The sequence below is a fragment of the Maniola hyperantus genome, chromosome 9 (genome assembly GCF_902806685.2).
Source record: "Maniola hyperantus chromosome 9, iAphHyp1.2, whole genome shotgun sequence".
Classification (NCBI taxonomy): domain Eukaryota; kingdom Metazoa; phylum Arthropoda; class Insecta; order Lepidoptera; family Nymphalidae; genus Maniola; species Maniola hyperantus.
Window position 1 is genome coordinate 26,478 of NC_048544.1, and position 23,909 is coordinate 50,386.

General features: G+C 41.6%; 1 protein-coding gene across 7 annotated transcripts in view; it reads right to left on the minus strand.

The window, feature by feature from the left end:
• Positions 1-4,413: 4,413 nt before the first annotated feature.
• The window catches only part of LOC117985123 (protein tramtrack, beta isoform-like), a 32,049-nt gene continuing 12,553 nt past the window's right edge, over positions 4,414-23,909 (minus strand). For 4 of the 7 annotated variants that reach the window (XM_069500864.1, XM_034971807.2, XM_069500866.1 and 1 more), the window contains exons 7-9: positions 23,427-23,472; positions 22,247-22,796; positions 15,660-21,695 (exon numbers count right to left, since the gene is read on the minus strand). In XM_069500864.1, coding sequence (XP_069356965.1) covers positions 21,359-21,695; positions 22,247-22,796; positions 23,427-23,472 — 933 coding nt within the window. In that variant the 3' untranslated portion in view covers positions 15,660-21,358. Of the gene's footprint in view, positions 4,937-5,245; positions 5,308-9,189; positions 9,441-9,931; positions 10,096-15,659; positions 21,696-22,246; positions 22,797-23,426; positions 23,473-23,909 lie in introns of those variants that run through there. The other 3 variants (XM_069500868.1, XM_069500869.1, XM_069500867.1) reach the window with 3 other exon arrangements.

Sequence of the window (23,909 nt, forward strand, 5' to 3'; positions counted from 1 at the left end):
TTCTTCATAATTCAATAAATACTTAAAATACTCCAATGAAACGTGATATGATACTGTGGGCAGTTATGAGGGACAAATCAACAGTAGAAGCTAATCTTTAGAGGTCATATTTAAAGTACTAGGACCTAATAACGTTATTTTATTTTTTAATTATAAATACTGAACGATAATTTTTTTTTGAATTCTGTTTTTACAAACATTACGCACAAATTCATAGCAACATGTGTAAAAAAAAATCACATCTATAAGTTTAACCGTTTAAAAGATATAAGAAATGGTTAAACGTCATCCCAGCAAAACACTGAATATCTTCGAAGTGTTATGACGCACAAATTTAATTTTAGCACGCACATTTACCTCTTAAAACGCACTAATTCATGGGCCTATTTTTTTTCTCGTACGTCCATTGGGAAAAAAATGTGTAGCTGGGATGACGTATTCCTGGCAGAACGCGTTTCTTTCGAATATCTACTTATTGGTTGGACGCACAAATTTAAAACTTTCACGCACAATTACACGACGTTACGCACTAAAAATCTATCCAACTCAAATCCAGAAATTCAACATTATTTTGCTGGGATTACGCACACAATGGAATCATTATGCCTATATTCGTCGACAAGTCGAGACGGCAATTGGGTTATGAGACGGGGGGCGCCCCGCACCAAGTTAGCGCGGGGCCTGTGCGGGTGTGCGGGGCCTGTGCGGGTGTGCGGGGCGGTCCCTGCCCGATTGCTATCTCGACATAAAACAACGGTGAAGACAAACATCGGTCGTGAGGAAACCTGCATGTCTGAGAGTTCTCCATAATGTTTCTGATGTGTGAACTGCGAAGGCAATCCGCATTGGGCCAGCGTGGTTCGACGATTGTCAAACCTTTCTCATTGTGAGAGGAGAGCCGTGCTCGGTAGTGGGCCGGCGAGGAATTAATCGACGATGGTGACTAGGTTAGTGGTGAGGATGCAGGTACAAATGAAAGCCAAGTTGTACACAAAATATTGTATTGATCGCATCTACGCCCGGGCGCCTATCGCCTGCCGCCTGCCGCCTGCCGCCTACTGCCTGCCGCCTAGTGCCTAGTGCCTAGTGCTGCGTCTCTACACTCTACGCATATTCTATGCTACTTATATACATTGTACAACACGAGCCTCTGTATCGCCATGACACATACCTCTTGCAACGCGGACTTGAGGCGGTGCTGCCAGCTCGTGGTGACGGTGGGCAGACAGCACGGCGTGCGTCGCCGTCCTCGACGAACCTGGCGACGCACCTCTGTATCGCCATGACACATACCTCTTGCAACGCGGACTTGAGGCGGTGCTGCCAGCTCGTGGTGACGGTGGGCAGACAGCACGGCGTGCGTCGCCGTCCTCGACGAACCTGGCGACGCACCTCTGATCGCCATGACACATACCTCTTGCAACGCGGACTTGAGGCGGTGCTGCCAGCTCGTGGTGACGGTGGGCAGACAGCACGGCGTGCGTCGCCGTCCTCGACGAACCTGGCGACGCACCTCTGTATCGCCATGACACATACCTCTTGCAACGCGGACTTGAGGCGGTGCTGCCAGCTCGTGGTGACGGTGGGCAGACAGCACGGCGTGCGTCGCCGTCCTCGACGAACCTGGCGACGCACCTCTGTATCGCCATGACACATACCTCTTGCAACGCGGACTTGAGGCGGTGCTGCCAGCTCGTGGTGACGGTGGGCAGACAGCACGGCGTGCGTCGCCGTCCTCGACGAACCTGGCGACGCACCTCTGTATCGCCATGACACATACCTGGCGACGCACACTGCAGTATTGCCAGTAATGGTAGGTATATATTCATGTCGCTAGTACCTATAGTCCGCACAAACTGACAACTCACGCGCCATTTGAACTGTAGGTATGTGTCTCTTTCATGTCAAAAGTACGATTTTAGTCCTAATTTTAAAGGTGAACCGTACTTTTGACATCACAGTTGACACATAGAGTTAAAATGGCGAGTGAGTTGTCATTTTGTGCGCATTATAACTAACTATGCTAATGCTACAACCCTCCCTCAATTTCCCCGAGCAATATTTCACTGTCAATTTAATTTGCTTATAAGATTTGTGTACAAACAGACAAACGCCAATGAATAAATATTGAACAGATATTCCACGACCACAAGTCCCAGACGCCAAGAGTTTTATGTACAAGTACCTAAATCATAGATGAAGTATATCTACTGACTACGTGCAGATGTGTCACGCGGAACTCGGCGATTCCTCTGCCGAGCGAACAGTACAAAAATATCAGAAAAATATTATATTATTTTATTATAGTTGCCATTGAACTATCAAAATATTTCGGCTTCTCTATTTTATCTGTGCATCTATTAACCTTACCCTTAGTACGAGTCCGACATCTCAACTCGATACACGTCAAAGTTACAGTGTTTAAGCTCGAGCGAGAAGCTCTCGTCTCTCAGGAGCGGGACCTTACGTTATGTTACGTCTTGCGAAATTCGAAATATACTGACGTTATTGAGATGAAAATTCATACTAAGAGCATTGTATCGAACAAAATAAATAAAAAATTATAAATGGACAATAAATAATTAATTAACACACGGACCGCCGGCGTGACGCGGATGTCGACGACAGCGAAGGGATGTGCAGAATCTACCAATATGAGCGCTTCGTTTCTCACTGCACTGTTCAGCCGAGCTCAGCTATGTAGACGACTCGTCCTCGCACTAGCTCAGTGTGAAGGCAGCTTTACACCGATTCGACTGACACATTGGAACATCTACATCGCCACAATTATTGTTCAATACACACTTGGGTAAGTAGTAAGTACTCACAATACACACTTGGGTAAGTAGTAAGTACTCACAATACACACTTGGGTAAGTAGTAAGTACTCACAATCTACAAAATAAATATCATAAAAAGATTTTAAGATATATTACAAGCGAGTTTGTTCAAAATATAATATAATACTGGCGTTTATTTACATTTGTATGAAGCAATGCTGACCGTCCACCGGACAGAAACCCCCCTACCACAATGTGCAGCAAAGTCTGCCATCTCGACTCTGCGAGGGTTTGTGTCCGGTGAGTGAACAACCTAAGCTGCCTATCGACTGTTAAACTAATAGTAACATTTAAACTTATAACTAAGACTAAAAATGCGGCCTTAGACCGAAGTATTATTAATACTTTCAGTTTACTAGCAAATGTATTAACAAATTGCAAATGTATTAACATTGCAGTGTTTTTATTTTTTATTTTTTTCATATTTATATTTTTAGCTTTAAGTTAACTGGCAATCCCGCACTTGCAAACTTTTAAAATGCATGTCGGTTTGCCAGTAATTGGGTGTACACTCTAAATTTTTTCTCTGTGAATTGTAATTGTTATTTTATAATATGTGTACTATCTGTTGGCAAACCAATAAAAAAAAAAAAAAAATGCAGTCATGTTCTACTAACGAAACGACACGCTACTCTGATCCGAACCCGAGACACCGAAACGATACGGCTCGCGAGAGGGGCTCCTGCAGTCCTGACTCCTGCCTACAACAGCCACGTAGTTCTATTGGTCACAGTTACCGACTGACACTTGCTCACTATTGGCTGGCATGCAGGCACGCCTAACGGGATTATTGCCAGAATGTCAACGGACGCGCTGGTCCCCTGGCCTCGTGGCCTCGTGGCGTCAGTATCGACACTATTTCGAAGCATTCTTTCCCGGGTTCGGAGCGGAGCAATGCACAAACAGTCAAGCTCAGTCATGTGTCGATAACTAACAGTTTGAGATTCAATATTTACAACATAGGTATGAGTTGGTATTTCACCCACGACCCGCGCGATGTTCGCACATCGCCTATCGCCTACTCGCAAGTCGCAGCTACGAATGTACAGTGATTTTTGAACTTAACTCAAACACGAAGCTTAAGATAGTTTTTTGGAAATTAGAGTGGCTTTTCAGCTTAAATACAATTAAAGTCACTCTGTAGGTATACTTATGTCCACTCTGATATTTTTACAAGTCCTTTGAATCGATGCGATTTTTCAGAAAAGCTAACATTCAGCGAACGAAGCAATTCTACGATTAACATTAAATAATATCATCGGTAGGTATCAGGTAACACAAAAATATAATAACTTTTTGAAAACTCACTACAAATACATTTACATAATAATTAGGTATTGCTGTAATGGTTGTCTTCCCGCGGCAGAAACATTTGCCCCCAGAAGTACCACAGACACAGTCCACAGTGAACTAAATACTATCGAAACATAGAGTTGAACTTCATTACTTAATAAATAGAAAAGTTTTTGTTTAGAATTATTGATAATTTAAAAATAAACCATCAACTTGAAAACGTGAGAAACAATAGTAATTCAGTAGACATAACGTAAACAGTAAGTAAATAATAACGTAACGTAAATAGTAACCATGACATCTTACAAATATAAGTTTATGACAATTAGGAAGAGCAAAATTTTATCAATTCTGAATAATTTGAGTTTGAGTTTGACAAAATCATTTCGCTTCGGGAAAACAACCATTACAATTTCAGCGTATATAAGCGGTTAACCGAGGGTGATGGAAGCCACCCAGTGTATAAGCGGTTAACCGAGGGTGATGGAAGCCACCCACCACCACTTGCACCCGAGAAATCAAAAGGTTACATAACCCGATATCTATACAAAAGATTTTTTTATATTAATAATGTTTACAAATAAAAATGGGTAAGAACTTTTGAAACAGTTTGCGGTCTGCGAATGCGAAGCAAAGGCTCATCGGAGCCCTGCGCTGGTTCCGTGGGGGGCTCGCTGTCGGGGGCTTGCAGCCGGCGCGGGGTCGGCCTAGGCCGGGGGGTCCTGCAGCGCCAGCATGTCGGGCAGCTTGAAGTGCTGCATGTGGAAGGGCGGCTCCTCGGGGCTACTGCACGCGCGCGCCAACTGCAACACAGCCCCTCACTGAACACCACTCGTGCCGGCAAACTAAATAAACAGTTCTAGGAATGGCCACTCTTGTGTGTAGCGCCGCCAAGCGATTTGGCGTCCGGTAGGAAGCCGCGTACGAACCGATAACTGCCTTACCTCTTCCAAGTTAGCACGCTTCCATCGCACACTACTAGAGATTGTCGCTTCGTTGCAAATCATGAACGTTTTCAGGGTATCTTGGGAGTAATCGTCCAAATGTGAATTTGGCGAGTAAGGGCCAGTATAGTGCCAGTATAGTGCCAGTTAAGTAGCGTAGGAAATTACCAACATGAGAGTTGCGCCCGCGCCGCCGCCGCGGCAGGATGCCCTTGCGCGCCATGAAGAACCTGCCACAAACACACAGCCCATTGAGCCAAACATAACATGACCAAGTTACATTATTAACTCATAACCGGCACTGCACGTTCGTCTGGAAAAGGACTTAGCCAAAATAAAGTGACTTTGAATGTTAAACTAACATTAAGTTATTTATCTATAATTAATTTGGCTATTTATATTCCTTTTTTGCTGAGTATTGCTAGCACCTTTTGTAAAAATCCACATCATAACAAACAGTTTCTCATTCACACTCATCACACTAACACTTGCATTCTAAATTTAGTCTACACACAATTTACTAATCAATGCATAAAATATATTTCTTCTTTAATTTGCATGCAACTACACATATACAACACACAATATTATTATCACACCCAGTCTGGCTTTAAAATAAGCATTAAAATTATTTCGTTTCGAGTTCCAAGCAAATACTATCTTTTGTATCCGAACAATTTAATCTGTCTTAAATTGCTTACATTATTATTATCTCATATTATTACAATATTATCTATATATTCATATATTTATTCAATATTTTGGTACTTATTCCATACTGACGGGCGCTAATACAATTGATATATTATACCAGAATGTCCGTGGTCTACGCACCAAAACAAACGAGTTTAGACAAAACATCTTAATCCATGATTACGACTTAATTTTAATCACGGAATCATGGCTTACTAGCGGTATCTATGATAACGAGATTTGTGACAATAGATACGATATCCTACGATGCGATCGAAACCAGGAAACGTCTACGAAAAAAATGGGTGGTGGAGTCCTATTGTGTGCATCAAAGAAGTTACATATCCAACATCAACGTGAGTGGATCTGTCCAGGTGTCGAATCCTTATGGGCAACAATACCAGCTGAATCACTGAAAATTCAAGGGCACCGCAATCTTCATATTGTTTTAATATACGCGCCACCAGACTCAGAGTTGCCTATTCGACTTGAGTCAATCTCCTCTAGTCTCGTTGAAATTCTGTCAACCCACACCAATGACTACTTAATCTTAGCTGGCGATTTTAACTTATCGAATGTTACGTGGACCGATTCCGGCCCCACTCTACAAAAACGTGGCACAGTGGAACTACAAAATGCTTTTTTAAATATTTTAGACATATGTAACCTTTCTGGCTTGGCACAACATAATACTATTTTGAACATTAAGGGTAATACTTTAGACCTCTTGTTTAGCAATGTTGATTTTGTTGTTCACCACGGCCCTAATCCTCTCGTTACAGAAGACGTATATCATCCATGTCTGGAATTTAATCTTTCAAATCTACTTATTCATAATACTCGCCAGAAACCCGTTAAAAGGCCCAATTTCTATAAAGGGGACTATGTTAAAATAAATGAATACCTATCAGAAATTAATTGGCACGATGTACTAGTAGCTGACTCAATTAATAAAATAACAAACATTTTTTACTCCATTCTAAATGATGCCATAAATAAATTTGTCCCAGTTAAAGTTAAATATAAATCTAATTTCCCTGTATGGTACTCTAAGTCTTTATCTCATATAGTGAAAGAAAAACTTCAAAAGCACAAGCAATGGAAACAAAGTAGAAACCCTCGCGATTACGACGAGTTTGTAATACTCAGGGCTCGACAAAAACTTGTACAGAGCCAGTGTTACACCTCTTACACTCGGCGTATGCAATGCTATATCCGTAAAGATCCTAAACTTCTCTTTTCTTATACAAAATCCCTAAGAAATAGTGAACAAGGATATCCCACTAAGCTTACTCTGGGTAATACTACTTACTCAGATGAAACTTCAGCTTGTAACGGATTCAGTCAATATTTTGAGAGTGTCTTTGTAAAACCGGCTAGCTCGTACGATGTAACAAGTTCTATAAATATGAACCACTGTGAAACCATTTGTAAAATTACTGTAAGTGAAGATGATGTTTGTAAACTGCTGAAAACTTTAAAAACGAATAAGGGAGCGGGTAGTGATGGCATTCCACCTGTTTTTCTAAATAAGTGTGCTATCAAGTTAGCTATACCGCTCTCCATAATTTTTAACCTGTCCATTAATGTCTTCAGCAGTTTCCCTGACAAATGGAAAGAAGCACATATAGTACCCATACACAAAAGCGGATCAAAAACCCAAATAGAAAATTATCGACCTATATCAATCCTGAACGTGATGAGTAAGTTATTTGAAAAAGTGGTCTACAGACATATACGCCCCATTATAACTAGATCTATTCCATATGAACAGCACGGTTTCATGAAGAATCGTTCTACCGTTACAAATTTGGCTGTTTTCACGGATTACGTACTACAGAGCATGGACGACAGATGTCAAGTGGATGTGGTCTACACGGACTTCGAAAAAGCATTCGACCGTGTAGATCATGTTATCCTACTTCAAAAACTAAGTGTACTTGGCATAAATGGGAGCTTGCTCCGGTGGTTCACTTCATACATTAAAAACCATATGCAAGCAGTTGTCTTGGGTAGTGCTAGAAGTGACTTCGTGACTATACCCTCAGGAGTACCTCAAGGGTCCATTCTAGGCCCCCTTTTATATAACGCCTATATATTTGACATTGGAAGCTGCTTCCACCATGCGCAATACTTAATGTTTGCGGATGACAAAAAAGTTTTCGCCAAAATACGTTCCATTGAAGATTGTTATAAATTACAAAAAGACCTCAATGCCTTGACAGAATACTACGCAAGGAACAGGATCTCAGTTAATGTTAAAAAGTGCCACCATATAACTTTGACTCGTAAAATAAATATAATTGAATTTGACTACATAATCAATGGCACAAACTTACCCAGAGTGACTACCGTTAGAGATCTGGGTATCCAACTTGATACTAAACTTTCAATGGATGTCCATATTGATAAGGTAGTAAATAGAGCTTACAAACAATTGGGTTTCATCAAACGGGTAACCCGTACTTTTAGTAATGTGGAATGCATAAAAACACTTTACTTCGCGTATGTCCGGAGTATTCTAGAATATGCGTGTAATATCTGGTCGCCTCAATACATAATATATGCCCATAGGCTTGAAACCATACAGAGGCAGTTTCTTAAATACTTAGCTTTTAAAGACTTTAAAAAATTTAATAGTTATGAGGAAGCGTGTACTCACTACGGTATCGGCTCACTGGAACATAGAAGGGAACAATGTGATATGTTGTTACTGCAAGCAATTTTAACCGGCTCAATCGATTGTCCTAGCTTACTCTCAGCCTTTTCATTTAATGCTCAACCTTCAAGAACGCGTCACACGCGCCTTCTAAATGTTCCCAAATCTAACTCAAATTATGCGCGAAATTCTATAATTCCACGCTTGGTACGTACTTATAACAATCAGTTCGCTGAGTTTGACTTATTTTACCTATCAAACAATAAATTTAAAAAGGAATTAAGAAACTATCATCGTAAAACAAAAAAAAGTAGCTAACATCTAAATATGCATGCAATCATACACTCCCATTTACACACACACATGCACACACGCTCACACATACTCATAAGCACACACTCTCACACGCATACACACACACATACAATCATACACACACTGTTGTAATTTTATTTTATTATTGTATATACCTACATTTATTCTAACTCTATTCTGTTAAAATAGTTTAATTATAATTTTAAGTAATCTCTTTTGGCCTTCTGTTATACCTAGATTTAAATTTAAATAATAATTATGTATTTACGCTGTTGATTACTTTCAAATAAACAAAATAAAAATAAAATAAATGACACCTGAACAGACAAGACAAAATAATAAACAACAATAATATAAAAGCCTGGTGGACATTGTAATGTGACAATTCGACGAAGTATACAACCATGTTCACAGAGTATAACTGACATAGTCGTGTAGTACTCACCGTATGGTGGAGATGGGAATGTTGAACTGCTCGGACACGGTCTGGAAGGTGGAGCCGCGCGACACGCAGTCGGCCGCCTGGCGCAGCAGGCCCTCGCTGCGCCGGATGCGCTTGTTGAGCCCGCACTCCGCGGGGCCCGCGTCCGCCGCGCGCTCCGCCAGCTGGATGACGTTGACGGCGGGCGCGCCGCCCGGCGTCAACGTCAGCAGCCCGGGCCGCACCTCCACGAACGGGCCGCGCGGCGACGACGCCTGCAACGTGCCATTCAACTACGTGAGGTACTTCTCGTTCTATCGTCGTTTCAACTTCTCAAACAAACTTGTGGTTGTTTGCAAAGTTTCCACTAGGTTGCTACAACAGGACATAGATGTGGAAAATAACTCGTGCTATACCCTGTTCATCGAAACGAGCTAATAGGTAAGTAAGAATCGTATGGATTTAGGCAATAATAAGAATTATTCTTGTATTTTATTAATTCTACGATGAAACCGCACGTCATTGGTCGCAGATAACGGACGTACGGCATGTCCACGTCGCGTGTCGCGCGTCACGACCGGAATGTCAGTGTTATCTGTCTCTAGTGCGGTGCGGCGTCGAATTAGCTCAGCCATACACAACTAATCGTACTGCTGTCCCTTTCACGACCTTCGCCGTAGAGAAGGATAGCAATTCTAAACTGTTTTACACCTATATCTATCAATAGAGATCGTGTAAAAGCATTGCGTAGCAGTAATGTACGTACGGTGGGGATCTGGTGGATGATGAAGGCGGGCGGCTCATCGCGCGTGTCGTAGTTGTGGTCTCCGGCTGCGGCGCCCGCGCCCGCGCCTGCCCCCCGGCTCGGCCGCTCCTCCGCCTCCGTGTCGCTGCCCTCGTACTGACACTGCACGTTGGCGATCGCAAACTCTGAAACAGGATGTTATACAAACTCCTTCGGAACAGAACGTGTCGAGTCGTATCGCAGCGTCCGGCCTCTGCCCTCTCCGAGCTGGTGCAACAGCACATCAGTCTAGTCTCAAGTTCTGAACTTACCATTCTTTCTTCGATTTTGTCGCCTCCCCAGATGTTGTATATGAGGCGGTTAAAGTAAGGTTACCGTTAAAGTTAACTTAACCACCAACAAATCAATCAGTCTTACACTGATATCTTTCGCGCAAAGAAACGCATAGTCCATATAAAATGACTTCTCACGTGCCATTTTAACTGTATGGGTCAACTGTCATGTCAAAAGTAACATGCTAACCTTCAAAATAAGCTCTTAATCATACTTTTGATTGACACATATAATGGCACGTGAGAAGTAATTTTTTACGCATTATATACGCTAAGGCACTATCACGAAGTAAATCCAGCATCACGGCGATCAATCAGTCAGTGTCAAGTGTGCTTAGTATGAGGTTTCACATTTCACTAACGTTGATAGAATAATTCAAGTTTCGAAGCACATTGGTCATTGGCGCCAGAGTAAAATGAACTTAATTTAACTTAAAATTCAGTAAACTGATTTTAATTTTGCAAGGTTTCCGCTTAGAACGGACTGCTGGCTATGAAATGTGAATGTATGGACGAAGGTTAATTTTACTTGAAAGCGCAAGTATTTCAACGCTCACGGCTCGAATTCTGTAAACGTTGGTGAGATGTAAAACTCACACTAAGCACACTGCTGTAGAAGGTGGGGTAACGAATAGGTCATGTTATACTATGCTCAATGGGACCCATTTAATGATGGGTCTATAATACTGGTTCGGGAGTTACTGAAGTACGCTGAGAGCATTGCATGAATATGTCATTCAATGTTCTCAGCGTACATATTCAAAATTCTTTGATCTTTTATCGTTTTGTATTTTATGTCTTTTTTCTTGTACCTTTATTTGTATTTAAATTTATTATTAATCATCTAGTTAGTGTAAGTGGCACTGCCGTTCTAATTAGATATAAAATAAATAAAATAAAATAAAATAAAATAAAATAAAATAAAATACAACACCTTCCTAGTTACTATTGCTTGTATGTATTTTTATAAAACTATACTATACATGAAATAATAGAACGGATCAGTTTAAATAGTTTTATATTTATTTATCTTAAAATATAATATATTCTTACAAAGTTACAACACCGTTAACCTAATCGTTGCTGTCAAAATTAACGTAAAAATCAACAAAAAATCAACTAACCCTTTGGAATTAAGTGATCTACTTTGGTTTATAGGAACTAAAAGTACAAAACAATTTAAACTAAAATGTTAATTGGCACCAAAAAAAGCTATAAGTACCTACCTACTTAATTATTATAATATTTTTCATTCCTTTATTGTTTTTAATATTCTAGTCTGTAAGGGGAGAGCACTGATGCCTATAACACGACTGTACAACTCACTTTAGGCATCGGTGGCTTAACCTAATTTTGGTTGTAATTCTGGTGAAACAATAAATTATTTATTTATTTATTTATTTATTACGACATGCTGCGAACATCATAATATCACTATGGCGAAAAGCATATTCTTTGGACAGAAAATAGAAATTTTGGATAGACTGTACATTCCTCGAGTACGTGTATCACTGGAGGGACGATGGTCTGCCAAAGCAAAGTACAGCGTGAAGTTTTCCCGCGGCAGAACGATTTGCTCTCAGTGGCAATATCGAAACACAGTCATTTTAATAAAAATGTTTTTGTTTTAAAATAATTTTACTAAACTCGAAAGCGTGAGAAACAATAGTAACTGACTTATATAACGCATTGTTAAGTCATTTATTGATTCTAATAATTATTTTATATTTAAATCATTTGTATTAACAATACAAAATCATTTCACTTCGGGAAAACAACCACGTTGTATGAGAATGAGGAGTGTTCACTTTGCGCGCCCAAATGTAACTTGTGACTGCACACTCCACACGGCAGAGCGGGGCGACTGCAGTCAGTCAGTCACAATAGCGACTTAGTATTAGGTACACTGGACCCAGCACTCCTATTGCGTATCTCAGTGCACATCTAACTTACTTATTTTTAGACTAGCAGTGTTTTTTAATTGCGGGATTCATGCCTATTCACTCTTGATTTGAAGGTATTTAAACGCGCCGCCCGCCGTAGTGGCTCGTATCACATGCTCGTCGATTGGACGTTGACTACAAGATGTCAACGTTAGAAACAACTGTACGGTTACAGTACCTCGATGGCTATACTACTCGCTAGACTATCACCTAGGTTCAGTGCTGATAACAACTCGCCAAAGCTGCCCAAAAACTTGTATTACAAATTTAGAGTTAAAATTTGTTGGACATTTTGCATGGTGTATAATTAAATTGCATACCGTATCCACTTGTTACGCAACAGGCCGGCAGGAGAACGAACACTATCGTTGTTGACTCGGCGCGTAGCCTGTAGCCATAGCCTTCACTACTTTCTCATGGAGCCGCTTCATGCTTGCGGCAAACGACATACAGCAAGCAGCGGCAAACACCACACAGTACTTTTATACAGTGTTTGGCGATGGTTTGGCTTGCAGCGCTTCGGACTGGACGACGAGGCAGGTATACGCCAACATCCGGCCACACGCGTGCCAGTGCTTGTTGTATGTTGTTTACCACAAGCATGAAGCGCATCCATTAGATTTGTCACATATTAATGTTGCCGTACACGAATTTATTTACTAGTTAATTAAAGTTTAGTATTTTTAATTTTTATTAGTAGTTTTTAAACTATTCTTTACATTTTCTTACCTACAATATTTTGAAAATAAATAAATATCAGTTGATAAACCTACCTATTTAAAAGCTAATTTTGACACCTGGATCCTTAAATAACAAATTAGACTAGACAATTTACAATGGGGCCGATTCTCTAGTACACAATCTCTAAACTAAACGAAATTAACAGGTCTAAATCTAATGCTATCCTTCTCCGCAAGCAACATTATGAAAGGGATAGCAATAGATTTAGACGTGCCATTTTAGTTTAGTTTAGAGATTGTGTACAATGGAATTAGCCACTAATGTAGGACTAAGTATCAGGTAGGTATAATATCATAATACATCATTTGTTATACTATAATAAATTATTGAGGTTTGGTATTTTGTATTCGATTTACAACTAGTTAATTGTTTAATTGTAATCGCTGTTCAAGATTAATAATAATAATTATTCGTAGTTAGGTAAGTTTGTAAGTCCAGTCGGAAGTTATAATGGTTATCATCCTGCTTGCAAACTGACTCTTTAAACACAATTGTTAAAGTTTATAGAACTGAAACAAATGGTTTTTACTTACTTATGTTTGATACACGTGTAGGTACATCTTTAAGTTAATCGTTGTTACCTGTCAAACCCCTTGCCTAAGGCTCGCCTTTTAAGCTTTGACTAACTTGACCTTGACTTGGAAATACCTAATTAAATAACCTAGCTCCTGGAGCTCCGTCTCGAGCGTATGAAACACGTCAAATAACCTAGCTCCTGGAGCTCCGTCTCGAGCGTATGAAACACGTCTAGTGGTGAAGGCGTCAGTGCATTTAATATGAGATTTTAAATGTCACCAAAGTTTATATAATTTCAAGATTCCAAACAATCCGAGCGCTGGCTATAAATATATGGACAATTTTGAGCGTTTGGTTCTCTCGTAGCCTTATTTTTAAGGTATTTATTCTGAGAGTTAACGTAATTAATTATCAATTATCATCAACTGACAAACAAAAAGAGTATACAATTTGAATAAACGATTTGAATTTAGAATTTTGCACTTAAGGTCCATTTTACTTTATCGCTGGTGTTCCGACGCTCGAATACGTTGATGAGACGTAAAATCTACTAAGCCTACACCACAGAGTAGGACACTTGGTCTGAATGTCAACTTAACAATGGCTCGAAACAGTGAGTGGTGCTGTCGGATCCGTCGACGGTCGAACTCGGTGTCACAACGAAACTAGGCAATGAGGTAGTCTTAGTTCCGCGTTCCTCAGCGTCTGTTTATGTATGACGGACGATGTGTTTGCATTTGTCTGAGCCAACAGGGAATTACCAATGGTGACCAGTATCTATTTGAACTTGATTTGAAATAACGCGACGCGCATTATAAGTCTTGCATTGCTATCTCTCAGCTGACCAGTGGCTCGGAGAGACTATCGAGTAAAAACTTGCTATTTATTTAAACGTTTTTGCAAAATGATCCTTCTTCTTCCAGGTGTGAAAAGTACCTACTATTAAAAATTGTGTACCTCTCATAGTACATATCAAGTTTTGAGTACATTGTTCAGTCGTTATCACAACGCGCCGTCGAACCTCTCCGACCGCGTCTCGGCCATGAGGTCGAGCGGGTCCAGCGCCTGCGCCGAGCGCGCGCCGCGCCGCCCCTTGGAGAACTGGCTCTTGATGTCGTACTTCTCCATCCAGTTGCGCAGCGTCTTGCGCGGCACGCCGAACTTGTTGGACGCGGCGTACACGCTGTAGCCGCGCTTCACGGCGATGAGCGCGTCGCGCAGGTGCTGCGACGAGTACTGCTTGTACGACTTCTCCTGGAACACGTCCGTCTCGATGTTGACGATGGCGCTGGGGCGGCGGCCCACGAGGCGCGGGCGCGCGTGCACGTCCAGCGGCACGCCGTGCACGTCGATGAAGTGGCGCGTCACGATCTCCGTGGACGTCCGCACGCCTGCAACCAGCGAGGAGAAGAAACGGCCCTTAGTGGTGTCGGTACGACTCTAAACTGCCACACGAGACTGTCTGCGAGGGCGTTTCTTTTCCTGGCTTCCTACAGGCGTGGGAGGGGGGCGATGTAAAAAGCGAGGAAAAGAAGCTCTACAGTAGTCGCTAGTCTGTGACTTTTGATACAAACGTTTCCGTGGTTTCTAAAAAGGTACCTTCTATGCGAACACGTCATTTTCGTTTTTTCTGCAAACTTTATTGGAGTTATGGCACAAAATAGCTGGTAATTTATTTAATAAAATATCGTTCGCACGAAAACAGCGTGATTTAGTTCTTATCTCTTATTTCATACACTTTAGGTACTTTATTTTGTTTTTACCTAAGTTCCACTAAGGCTTCCGACTCCCGAGGCAAGAGTAACATTTCAAGTTAGCTAACATGACAAGTACCTATACGCAAGCGTGTTTTAGTTGGGACGTCCTCATACAATCTGAGTCAACATCTCTCTCTCTATAGTATAGATCTCATTGTAAGACATGGCGCTCGGTATAAGTTTTCAAGTTAACCAACGTGACGCTGGATACGGTGATGCGCCTAATTTGTACGGATCACGACGACACGCGGCGGGTTCAAAATTGCATCACAACATTTATTAACTAGAAAACTCACAATGGGATCAGAACGATTACAACTAAACTTTAAGTAGAATATATATTATTATGTTTAATATGTGTAAGTTTGTAGTTAAATAAATCTAGGCATAATCAACGACATTAGTGATTAGATGCCTGCTTCAGCCTTGAGAGTTGAGGCGCAAATAAAAATACCAGTGGTCGTATGTATATATTTATTTCGTTAAACCCTCAATATAGAACTGATACAATGATTATAATTATATATCTATGTAATAATATAATAATCGGGCGGACGATTCACATATCATACATTTACTTCAGAGAAGTGGTCGGAAGTAACCAACTACAAACATCAGCCTCGAAGAGAAAACCCTTCAGTTTCTTTCAAATTAAGATATTTGCAATGATGCAGCCCAGCATCAAGATTGAACAGATGAATATGTATGCGGAGTTTCTCTACGTGACCAAATCGGAGATGAGGAGATCTGCAGGCGAACCAGAGTAACCCACACAGCTCGACGGGTCGCGAAGCTGAAGTGGCAATGGGCAGGGCACATACATAGACTTTGGGGACCCAAGAGCTACTTCGCTTCGGAAAGCGCAACATTAGCAGACCCACTAGGTGGACAGATGTCATCAGACGAGTCGCCGGGAGCTGCTGGATGGCGGCGGCGCAAGACCGTGGCGTGTGGAACTCCCAACGAGCGACCTATGTCCAGCAGTGGACGTCTATCGGTCGATGACGACGAAAATCACTTGGATTTCTTAAGACATAATACTTATAGGTATGTAGTCACGTTACGTTTGTTAACGATTTACGTACGGTATGTTGTAAAAAATTGGACGAGCGGGCACTTCGAGATGTCGGAATGGCATTTCATGCACAACTAGGCATCGGGACCACTGCAACGCCTCAACAGCTCGACCATACGAGTGGACTGAAGTCCTGCAGGTCGGAATTGTAAACCCCACTAATGTCGAACAGCTACTCCTAGCGCAAGCTTTATTTCTAATTGGAGGGGAAAGGGGAATATTAGTCATGATTAACATGGCTAGTATTGTTTTCAAAAACAAGTATGCGTGTAAATGATAAAGGATATATAAACAAGGTGACGATCTCATCATCGAGTACAGAAACAACACGGAGTAGTGTCGGCGGCGCGCTCCCTCCCACGTGCGGTGCCGCGGCCGTCGCGCGTCGCGCGTCGCGCGTTGCGCGTCGGTAGACACGTCTAAATACATTTTATATTCGAGAGTAACTTCAAAGTGGCGTCGCGCGTCGTATCGAACTGAGTCGTTGTGATGGTAGCTAGGTGGGAACTATCCTGTATCCAAAACTAACAAAAGACTGTGCTGCATGTTGAGCCCACTGTCCGACATTAAGGCGCATGTTGAGCCCACTGTCCGACATTAAGGCGCATGTTGAGCCCACTGTCCGACATTAAGGCGCATGTTGAGCCCACTGTCCGACATTAAGGCAACGGTGGGTCATGGAAAGGTGCTTACACAATAGACGGATTTTTTAATTTTAAAGCGTGTGATAAAATATATTAAAATGTTTCGCTAATTTTGCATGCCTGATTATATACCTAAGGTGCAACATTTCCACTGGACAGACACAGACAGACAGTAGGTATACCTATTGTATAGTAATAAGATCTCATTGTAAAAGATGTTTCTGCAAGTAAAGTATCTTGAATGTCATATGAAAGCTATTGAGGCGTAGGTACTTTACTTCAATGGCAACCAAAGCTCAAATCGAGCGCCAAAATAGTTCAGTTTTTTGAAAATAGTGAAATGAACGCTTACAGCTTTCATATAACATGGGTCTCAACTCTCATCACTGTTGGACAGTAATCATAATATAGAAATTCCCATGGTCCTTTTAGAATAATATCCCAACTAGATCCGTCCTGGTATGGAACCTAGGATCTCCTATTTACACGAGACCCCAGCTGCGTCCAAGAGGTCATCAAACTTTAGCAGTTTTCTATTTCCACAAAGACTAGACGGATGCCGGAAGGAGCGCGCCACGGCCGCCATGGCCGCCACGGTCACCACGGCCGCCACGGCCGCCACGGTCGCCACGGCCGCCACGGTCACCACGGTCACCGCGCACAAACGAAACGAACATAATACTGCGAAACAACACTGATGCATTACATTATATGTACATAGCCTTACGTCCTACGTTACATGTATATACTATACTAATAGGCACTTCATGGATCTGGATCGCGACACGCGCGCCATATTTCTACTAATATTTTCAACTGGCAACACCGAAAAATTCTTTTCGTATTTTATAATTAAAGTTTTAACCGATTAAAATTAATTTCATTGTTGAAAGGATTTTCAACAATGAAAAAACTTTATGGTTTTGTATTATTAATAATTAATAATATTATTAAGTATGTATTATAGCCTTATAGGTGTGTAGGTATGTACCTAGGTATCAACAAAATGTCGCCCAATGAAATTACCAAACAGAAATATGACTCGCGAGCGCAATACCCCAAGTACAAGTTATAATACTGCGAAAGCTAGATTCGATAACATCCACACGTAGACTATATCGCTAGTACGAGTCGATGTCATCGCAACTCACTTCCGACGAGCGAGCTCGCGCTAGGGGTACAGGAAGTTGTAAACAACCGAAACAATACTCGAAATAAACTCACTAGATATAAAATGTAGGAACATATCATTAGTTGCAGGCCTCCAATACTTGTGTGCGAGTGGAGAGGGAGAGTGGACACAGAATACACCCCGGAACACAAATCTTCATGGTTTCATTGTATCTCGGTGATACAAAATGGCGTGTGCCGCATTTATGGACCGTTTTCAATACATTTATTGCGTTCCTATTTTATTTGTGCACTGTATGGTGACAAGTTTCATGTTATCGTGCACGACATTACTGGGCACGATCCAGGCCAGTCGCTAAGAAATTGTCAGTCAGAAAAAATCTGACGCGTGCCATACAAGACACTCTGCTCTTATATTTTTGATTTTTGATGTTCGATCTGCATCGAGTGCAACAGAATTTTCCAGCGGAGAATGTCCCATAATGTGGGGCACCGTGGTTAAAAGACGACATAGAGTTGACAGGCTGATTCCGTTCACTCAAGATTACACTTCACTCGACGCACGGCCTCAACAGTTGAGTGCGGGGCTCCCATGTCGGTGGGGGCTCCCGAGTCGGTGGGGGCTCCAGTCTCCACTCGACGCACGGCCTCGACGGAAACTACTAAACGCTTATCGAAAATCGATGAATCAGAAACAAAACATCGATAAGTACTAATTATATTAAGTACGATACTTTAAATAACAAATAAATTACTATTCCTATCTGTAATAATCACTAAGCATAATATATATTTTGTGACAGCAGACGTTTTACGTTGAAATCAGTTTCAAAAAGTTACGAAAACAAGTACAAATCTAAAATGTACTTATATTTTTAAATGCCGATTGTTTTATCTACGAAGCTTATTTCACACTACCGGATATAATTAAGATACATTGTAGTCCAGTCAAACAAAATAGACATTCAAGGTTACAATAATTCGCATAAAGCAAAAAATTTGTACGAATGTTGGTAACACCAATACTGATATCATTTATATCCCGTAGTGTGAAATGAACTTAAATGTTAAAAATAAGGTCACAGGAGGAGCTCGTAAGCAGAAATTGTTCTATACAATATGAATACCAAAATATACATATTTTTGAATGAAGCCGGTAGGTACTACCACAAAGCAACTGCTGTCACAATACAAATCCGTAAATTATACAAAAATTACGCTAAAATTTCATTTTTTAAGTCTTTTATTTATCTTCGGACGAAGTCCATACAAGCACACGAATTTCATAAAGGCCAATTTCACGTTTCTACTACAATAATTAACTAATAAACTACATTCTTGTATTAAAATAACAAATAAATAAAACGAAACAAAATATGTACCAAGTGTTCCTTATTTCTACCAAATCAGTACATTTTTTTTTACCTTGCAACACTTTACGAAGCTCGAATTCAACGGAATATTGATTTCTCGTAAAATCCTATTCGACGAATAATATGTCGAATGACGTCATTATAAACACTTAAGTAGAATAAATATTTAAAAACAAACAAAATCTTTGGGAATAATATTGCGTGCTGAAAAGTAGGTATTTTGTATAAGAATTAGTATTCTCTTTATAGAAATCTTTGCTTTGTCTTTGGCAGTAAAGATAATATTACAGTATACAATATAAATACGTTATAACAAAATGTTATTTCTATTCGTATATACATATACAATATAACATTGACAGTTTCCAACATAAGATCGTGAAAGATACAACTCGGTTTCAAAATTAACCTTGGCAGTAAACCAATGTACATCTGTACAAGAATAAACTGACTAACTGACTGACGTATCAACGTACAACTTTAACTACTGGTTAGATAAACTTGTGATTTTACAACATGTAGGTTCGTCTACAATAATTATTATTGTGAATATCTATTTGTACAGAGCGACCTTTGACCTTTGACCTTGTCACACTTAAAACGATTTACGTGTCACAAATCTGTCTTTAAGCTCCGGTTGCATGACAGGTGGTTACAGTTACGTTACGATTACTGTTAAACTGGGATCGTCAATAAAAACATTTGTAGCACAATTCAGGGTTTGTTAGCATTTTAATTATATCCTTGGAGGTGCGAATAAAGTCTTATGCCACCATCATCATTGTCATTTTGCTTTATGTTGGTTGTTAAATTTTAACTGTAACGTCACATTGACTTGCTGTTATGCCACTGGACCTCAGTGAAGTCTGAACAAAGTCGGTTAGTCTATACTCCATAGATCTGATCCACTGGTTCTATTGAGAAAGGATTACCAAATGGTATCCTGAGCGAAGCCGGGGCGCGGGGTAGAGAGATACGTGTGAGATTTTGTACTTCACCAACGTCGATACAATGCGAGCGTCAAAACTATATATAGCGTCAGATTAAAATGGAGCTAAAGATCCTTGATTTAACGTTCAAAATTCAGTAACTACTGATTTTAATTTCACAAGGTTTCCACTTGGAGCGCTGGCCGGCTAGAGACGTGTGAACAAACTTGAGCTTTCAAGCGAGGTAATTAAGGTCCATTTTATTTTGACGCTAAAGTGTTTCGACGTTCGGATTATACGAACGTCGGGGGACACGTAAAATCTCATACTAAGGTAACAGATCAGTATGCTTAGTACGAAACTTAACATTTCATCAACGTTGATACAATTCGAGAGTCAAAATATAATTACGTCAAAGTAAAATAGACCTAAGTCCAAAAGTCTAAAGTCTAAGCTAGAATGTTCACAGATGAACAAGGAGCTAAACATGCGAAATTCAGAAAGGAAAATATTATCAAAGTACGTAAAGACGATACAGGTGAAGACCTTTCATTAATTGATACCCCACTTGATATAGTTATCTTATTTATAAATTTAAAATATTAATTATTAATTCATGACCACAATTTAATTTTTTTTTGTGGTATGTAACCACAAATTCACGGTTTTCAGATTTTTTCCCGAATGTTTGCTATAATACCTACCTATCTACCAAATTTCATGATTCTAGGTCAACGGGAAGTACCCTGTAGGTTTCTTGACAGACCGACACACAGACAGACAACAAAGTGATTCTATGAGGGTTCCGCTTTCCTTTTGAGGTACGGAACCCTAAAAATGGGTCTAAAGTTTCTTGATTTGAATTTCGCAACGTTTATGTAGTGTACACGTGTAGACGAACTTGAGTTTTAAGACAACACAATTAAGATGCAGTGTTTGACGCTCGAACCGTACGCGCGTTGCGGAGACGTACAACGTTACTAAGGACAACAGGCAATGAATGCAACTCATTCGTGCAACGACATGTCGATGGCGGCGGCGGCGTCAGTGGCGTCAGTGACGTCAGTGACGTCGGCGCCGCCCGGCGGCTTGGCGTCGTCGTCGCTGGTGGCGGGGTCGGCGCCGTAGGCGAGGAAGTGCTTGCCGAAGTCGAGCTGCGGCTCCCGCTCGCGCTGCCGCTTGCTGTTCTCCACGAACTGCTTGAGCTGCTGCGGCTCGCGCTGCCGCTTGCTGTTCTCCACGAACTGCTTGAGCTGCTGCGGCATGGGGAACGACGACTTGATGTGGCAGCGCTTCATCCAGTTGCGCAGCGACTTGCGCGGCACCTTGTGCGTCTGCGCCGCTCTGACGACAAACGTGCTGTTGCTTTAGCGGCGCTGTGCCCGTGTGCACTCGATACTATGTAAACTGACTGACATCGATTGGTTCAATTGGTTCATTATTTTTATCAAAAACAGACTTCCAAAGCCACTAAAAATCTACAATATCATTTCACTATCAACAGTTGTTGAACACATATGCCTTAGTGCTGTGCCCGGCGTCGTGATGATTGAGGAGAGTCGTTTCTCGGTACCCACAATATTAATTCACCACCAACAGTTCCCGAATCTCCACAAGTTGGGTGCGCAGCGTTCCTGGTTCCTGCCCTGCAGCGACTGCGTCGAGGACTCGGAACTCGGATGCAATAAGTTATGAGACAAACTCGCAAAATTCTTCTATTGAGTAAAAAGGTATTTGCAAATCAATGAACCCAGAAATGTCGGGACGCGCCGCCGCTGAATTGAGAACCTTTGGACTTGAACGTTTTGGTAATTTTGATTTCTGATAACCACTCAATAAATTATGAATACCTACTTAATAATGTTTACGTGAGTAGTATAGATATGAATAGATACCTGTAGATGCTGCCGCCCTTCTTGACGTCCATGAGCGCGGCCCACATGGCCTCGTTGGAGTAGCGCCGGTTGGGGTTGAACTTGCCCATCATCACCCGCTCCAGGTCCTTGCGCGACAAGCCCGACGAGCTCACCTCCTTGCCTTCCAGGAACTGGTCCAGGTCCGCCTTCAGCACGGTCTCCCCGATGTCCAGGTTCTTGTCCTTGAATATCGGCGGGCGGCCGCGCTTGCGGAGCGCCTTGCTCCGCGGGATCAGCTCCACCTCGGACGCGTGCCGCGGCGCGTCGCGCTTGCTCTCCTTCACCTGGCTCGCCCTCAGCAGCGACACCTCGAGCTCGCCGTTCTGCTCGAGCCACGACTTGTAGTAGTCGTTCTCGGCAGTCTTGTGGCCGTCCTCCGCCATGTCGGTCAGGCCGTACTTGGAGAACTCGCTCTGTATCTCGGCGGCGTTCATCTTGGAGAGCCTGTTCATGTACTCCAGGTGCTGCAGCTTGGTCTGGAAGAACAGCTCACTCTCGGGCTTGACGCGCAGGTAGGCGCGGCGACGACCTGCAACAGCCAGCAGCCGCACGTGAGCGTGGAAGAGATCGCTCGTGAACCATGAATGCTTCGACAACACAAATGAAATGTCTGTAAGTCGGAGCTCGTTACGACTGAGTACAACAACAAATTGGTAATTGTTAACAACATTCATGGTTCAGATTCTACCGACAAGGAACAAATCTACCAACTTTGTAATATCGAAACTCGGCCTACCTTACAGACATTCATTTTGTTTGTTTGTTTAGTCTCACAATGCCCATTCACAATATGTTTAGTCTCACAATGCCCATTCACAATATGTTTAGTCTCACAATGCCCATTCACAATATGATCTTCGTTGCACTCGAATGGTTTGAACGCGCCAGAAACGAATTTTAAAAATGTTTGTTTGGAAAAAAAACGTAAAAAAACATGTTTTTAGCAAGTGACGACAGGAGGTCACATTGCAAATAATCATTGACATTAAAAATATTAAAAGAAATAAAAATAATTATAAATTAAAGTGGTATTATTTGAACAATAAGTGAGTCTCGCGCAAGTACGGCGAGCCGTCACCTCGCACCGCACAACACTGTGACGTCGACAACCGTAACCAACGCGCGGGCTAGTGCAGGTAGGAACTCCAAATGTACTCACCGGAAGATTGTCCGAGGCTGCCGCCAGGTTTCCGCGTCTCATCGTCCTGAAATACAAAAATAGCTTTTAGGTTTTCAATTTTACATACAGAATCTTACGAATGGATCTGTGTATCATGAAAAACAAAAAGGTACACGGACCAGACCTAACTTTCTAGATTTAAAAATTAAATTCAGCTATCTTGGATTACAGATAGCCTCATCTGGTGACAGAAAAGCTGGCTCATTTTTTATGCAACGGATCAGCTTGGCTCCTCAGCGCGGAAACGCAGCCAGCCAACCGCCGTCACAGATGCAACTAGATGGCGCTATTGAATCGATAACATTTCATGACGTAGTCCCGAACGAATGTACCGCCGACAGTACTCGCACTAACGGAGTTTTCTGCAATCTGGACTATATATGGAAGTTTCTGAGTTCTACATAAAATTTTCTACTGAGCACAACCAACCGCTAGTTGGAAGATCTCCCTTTGGTACGGTGG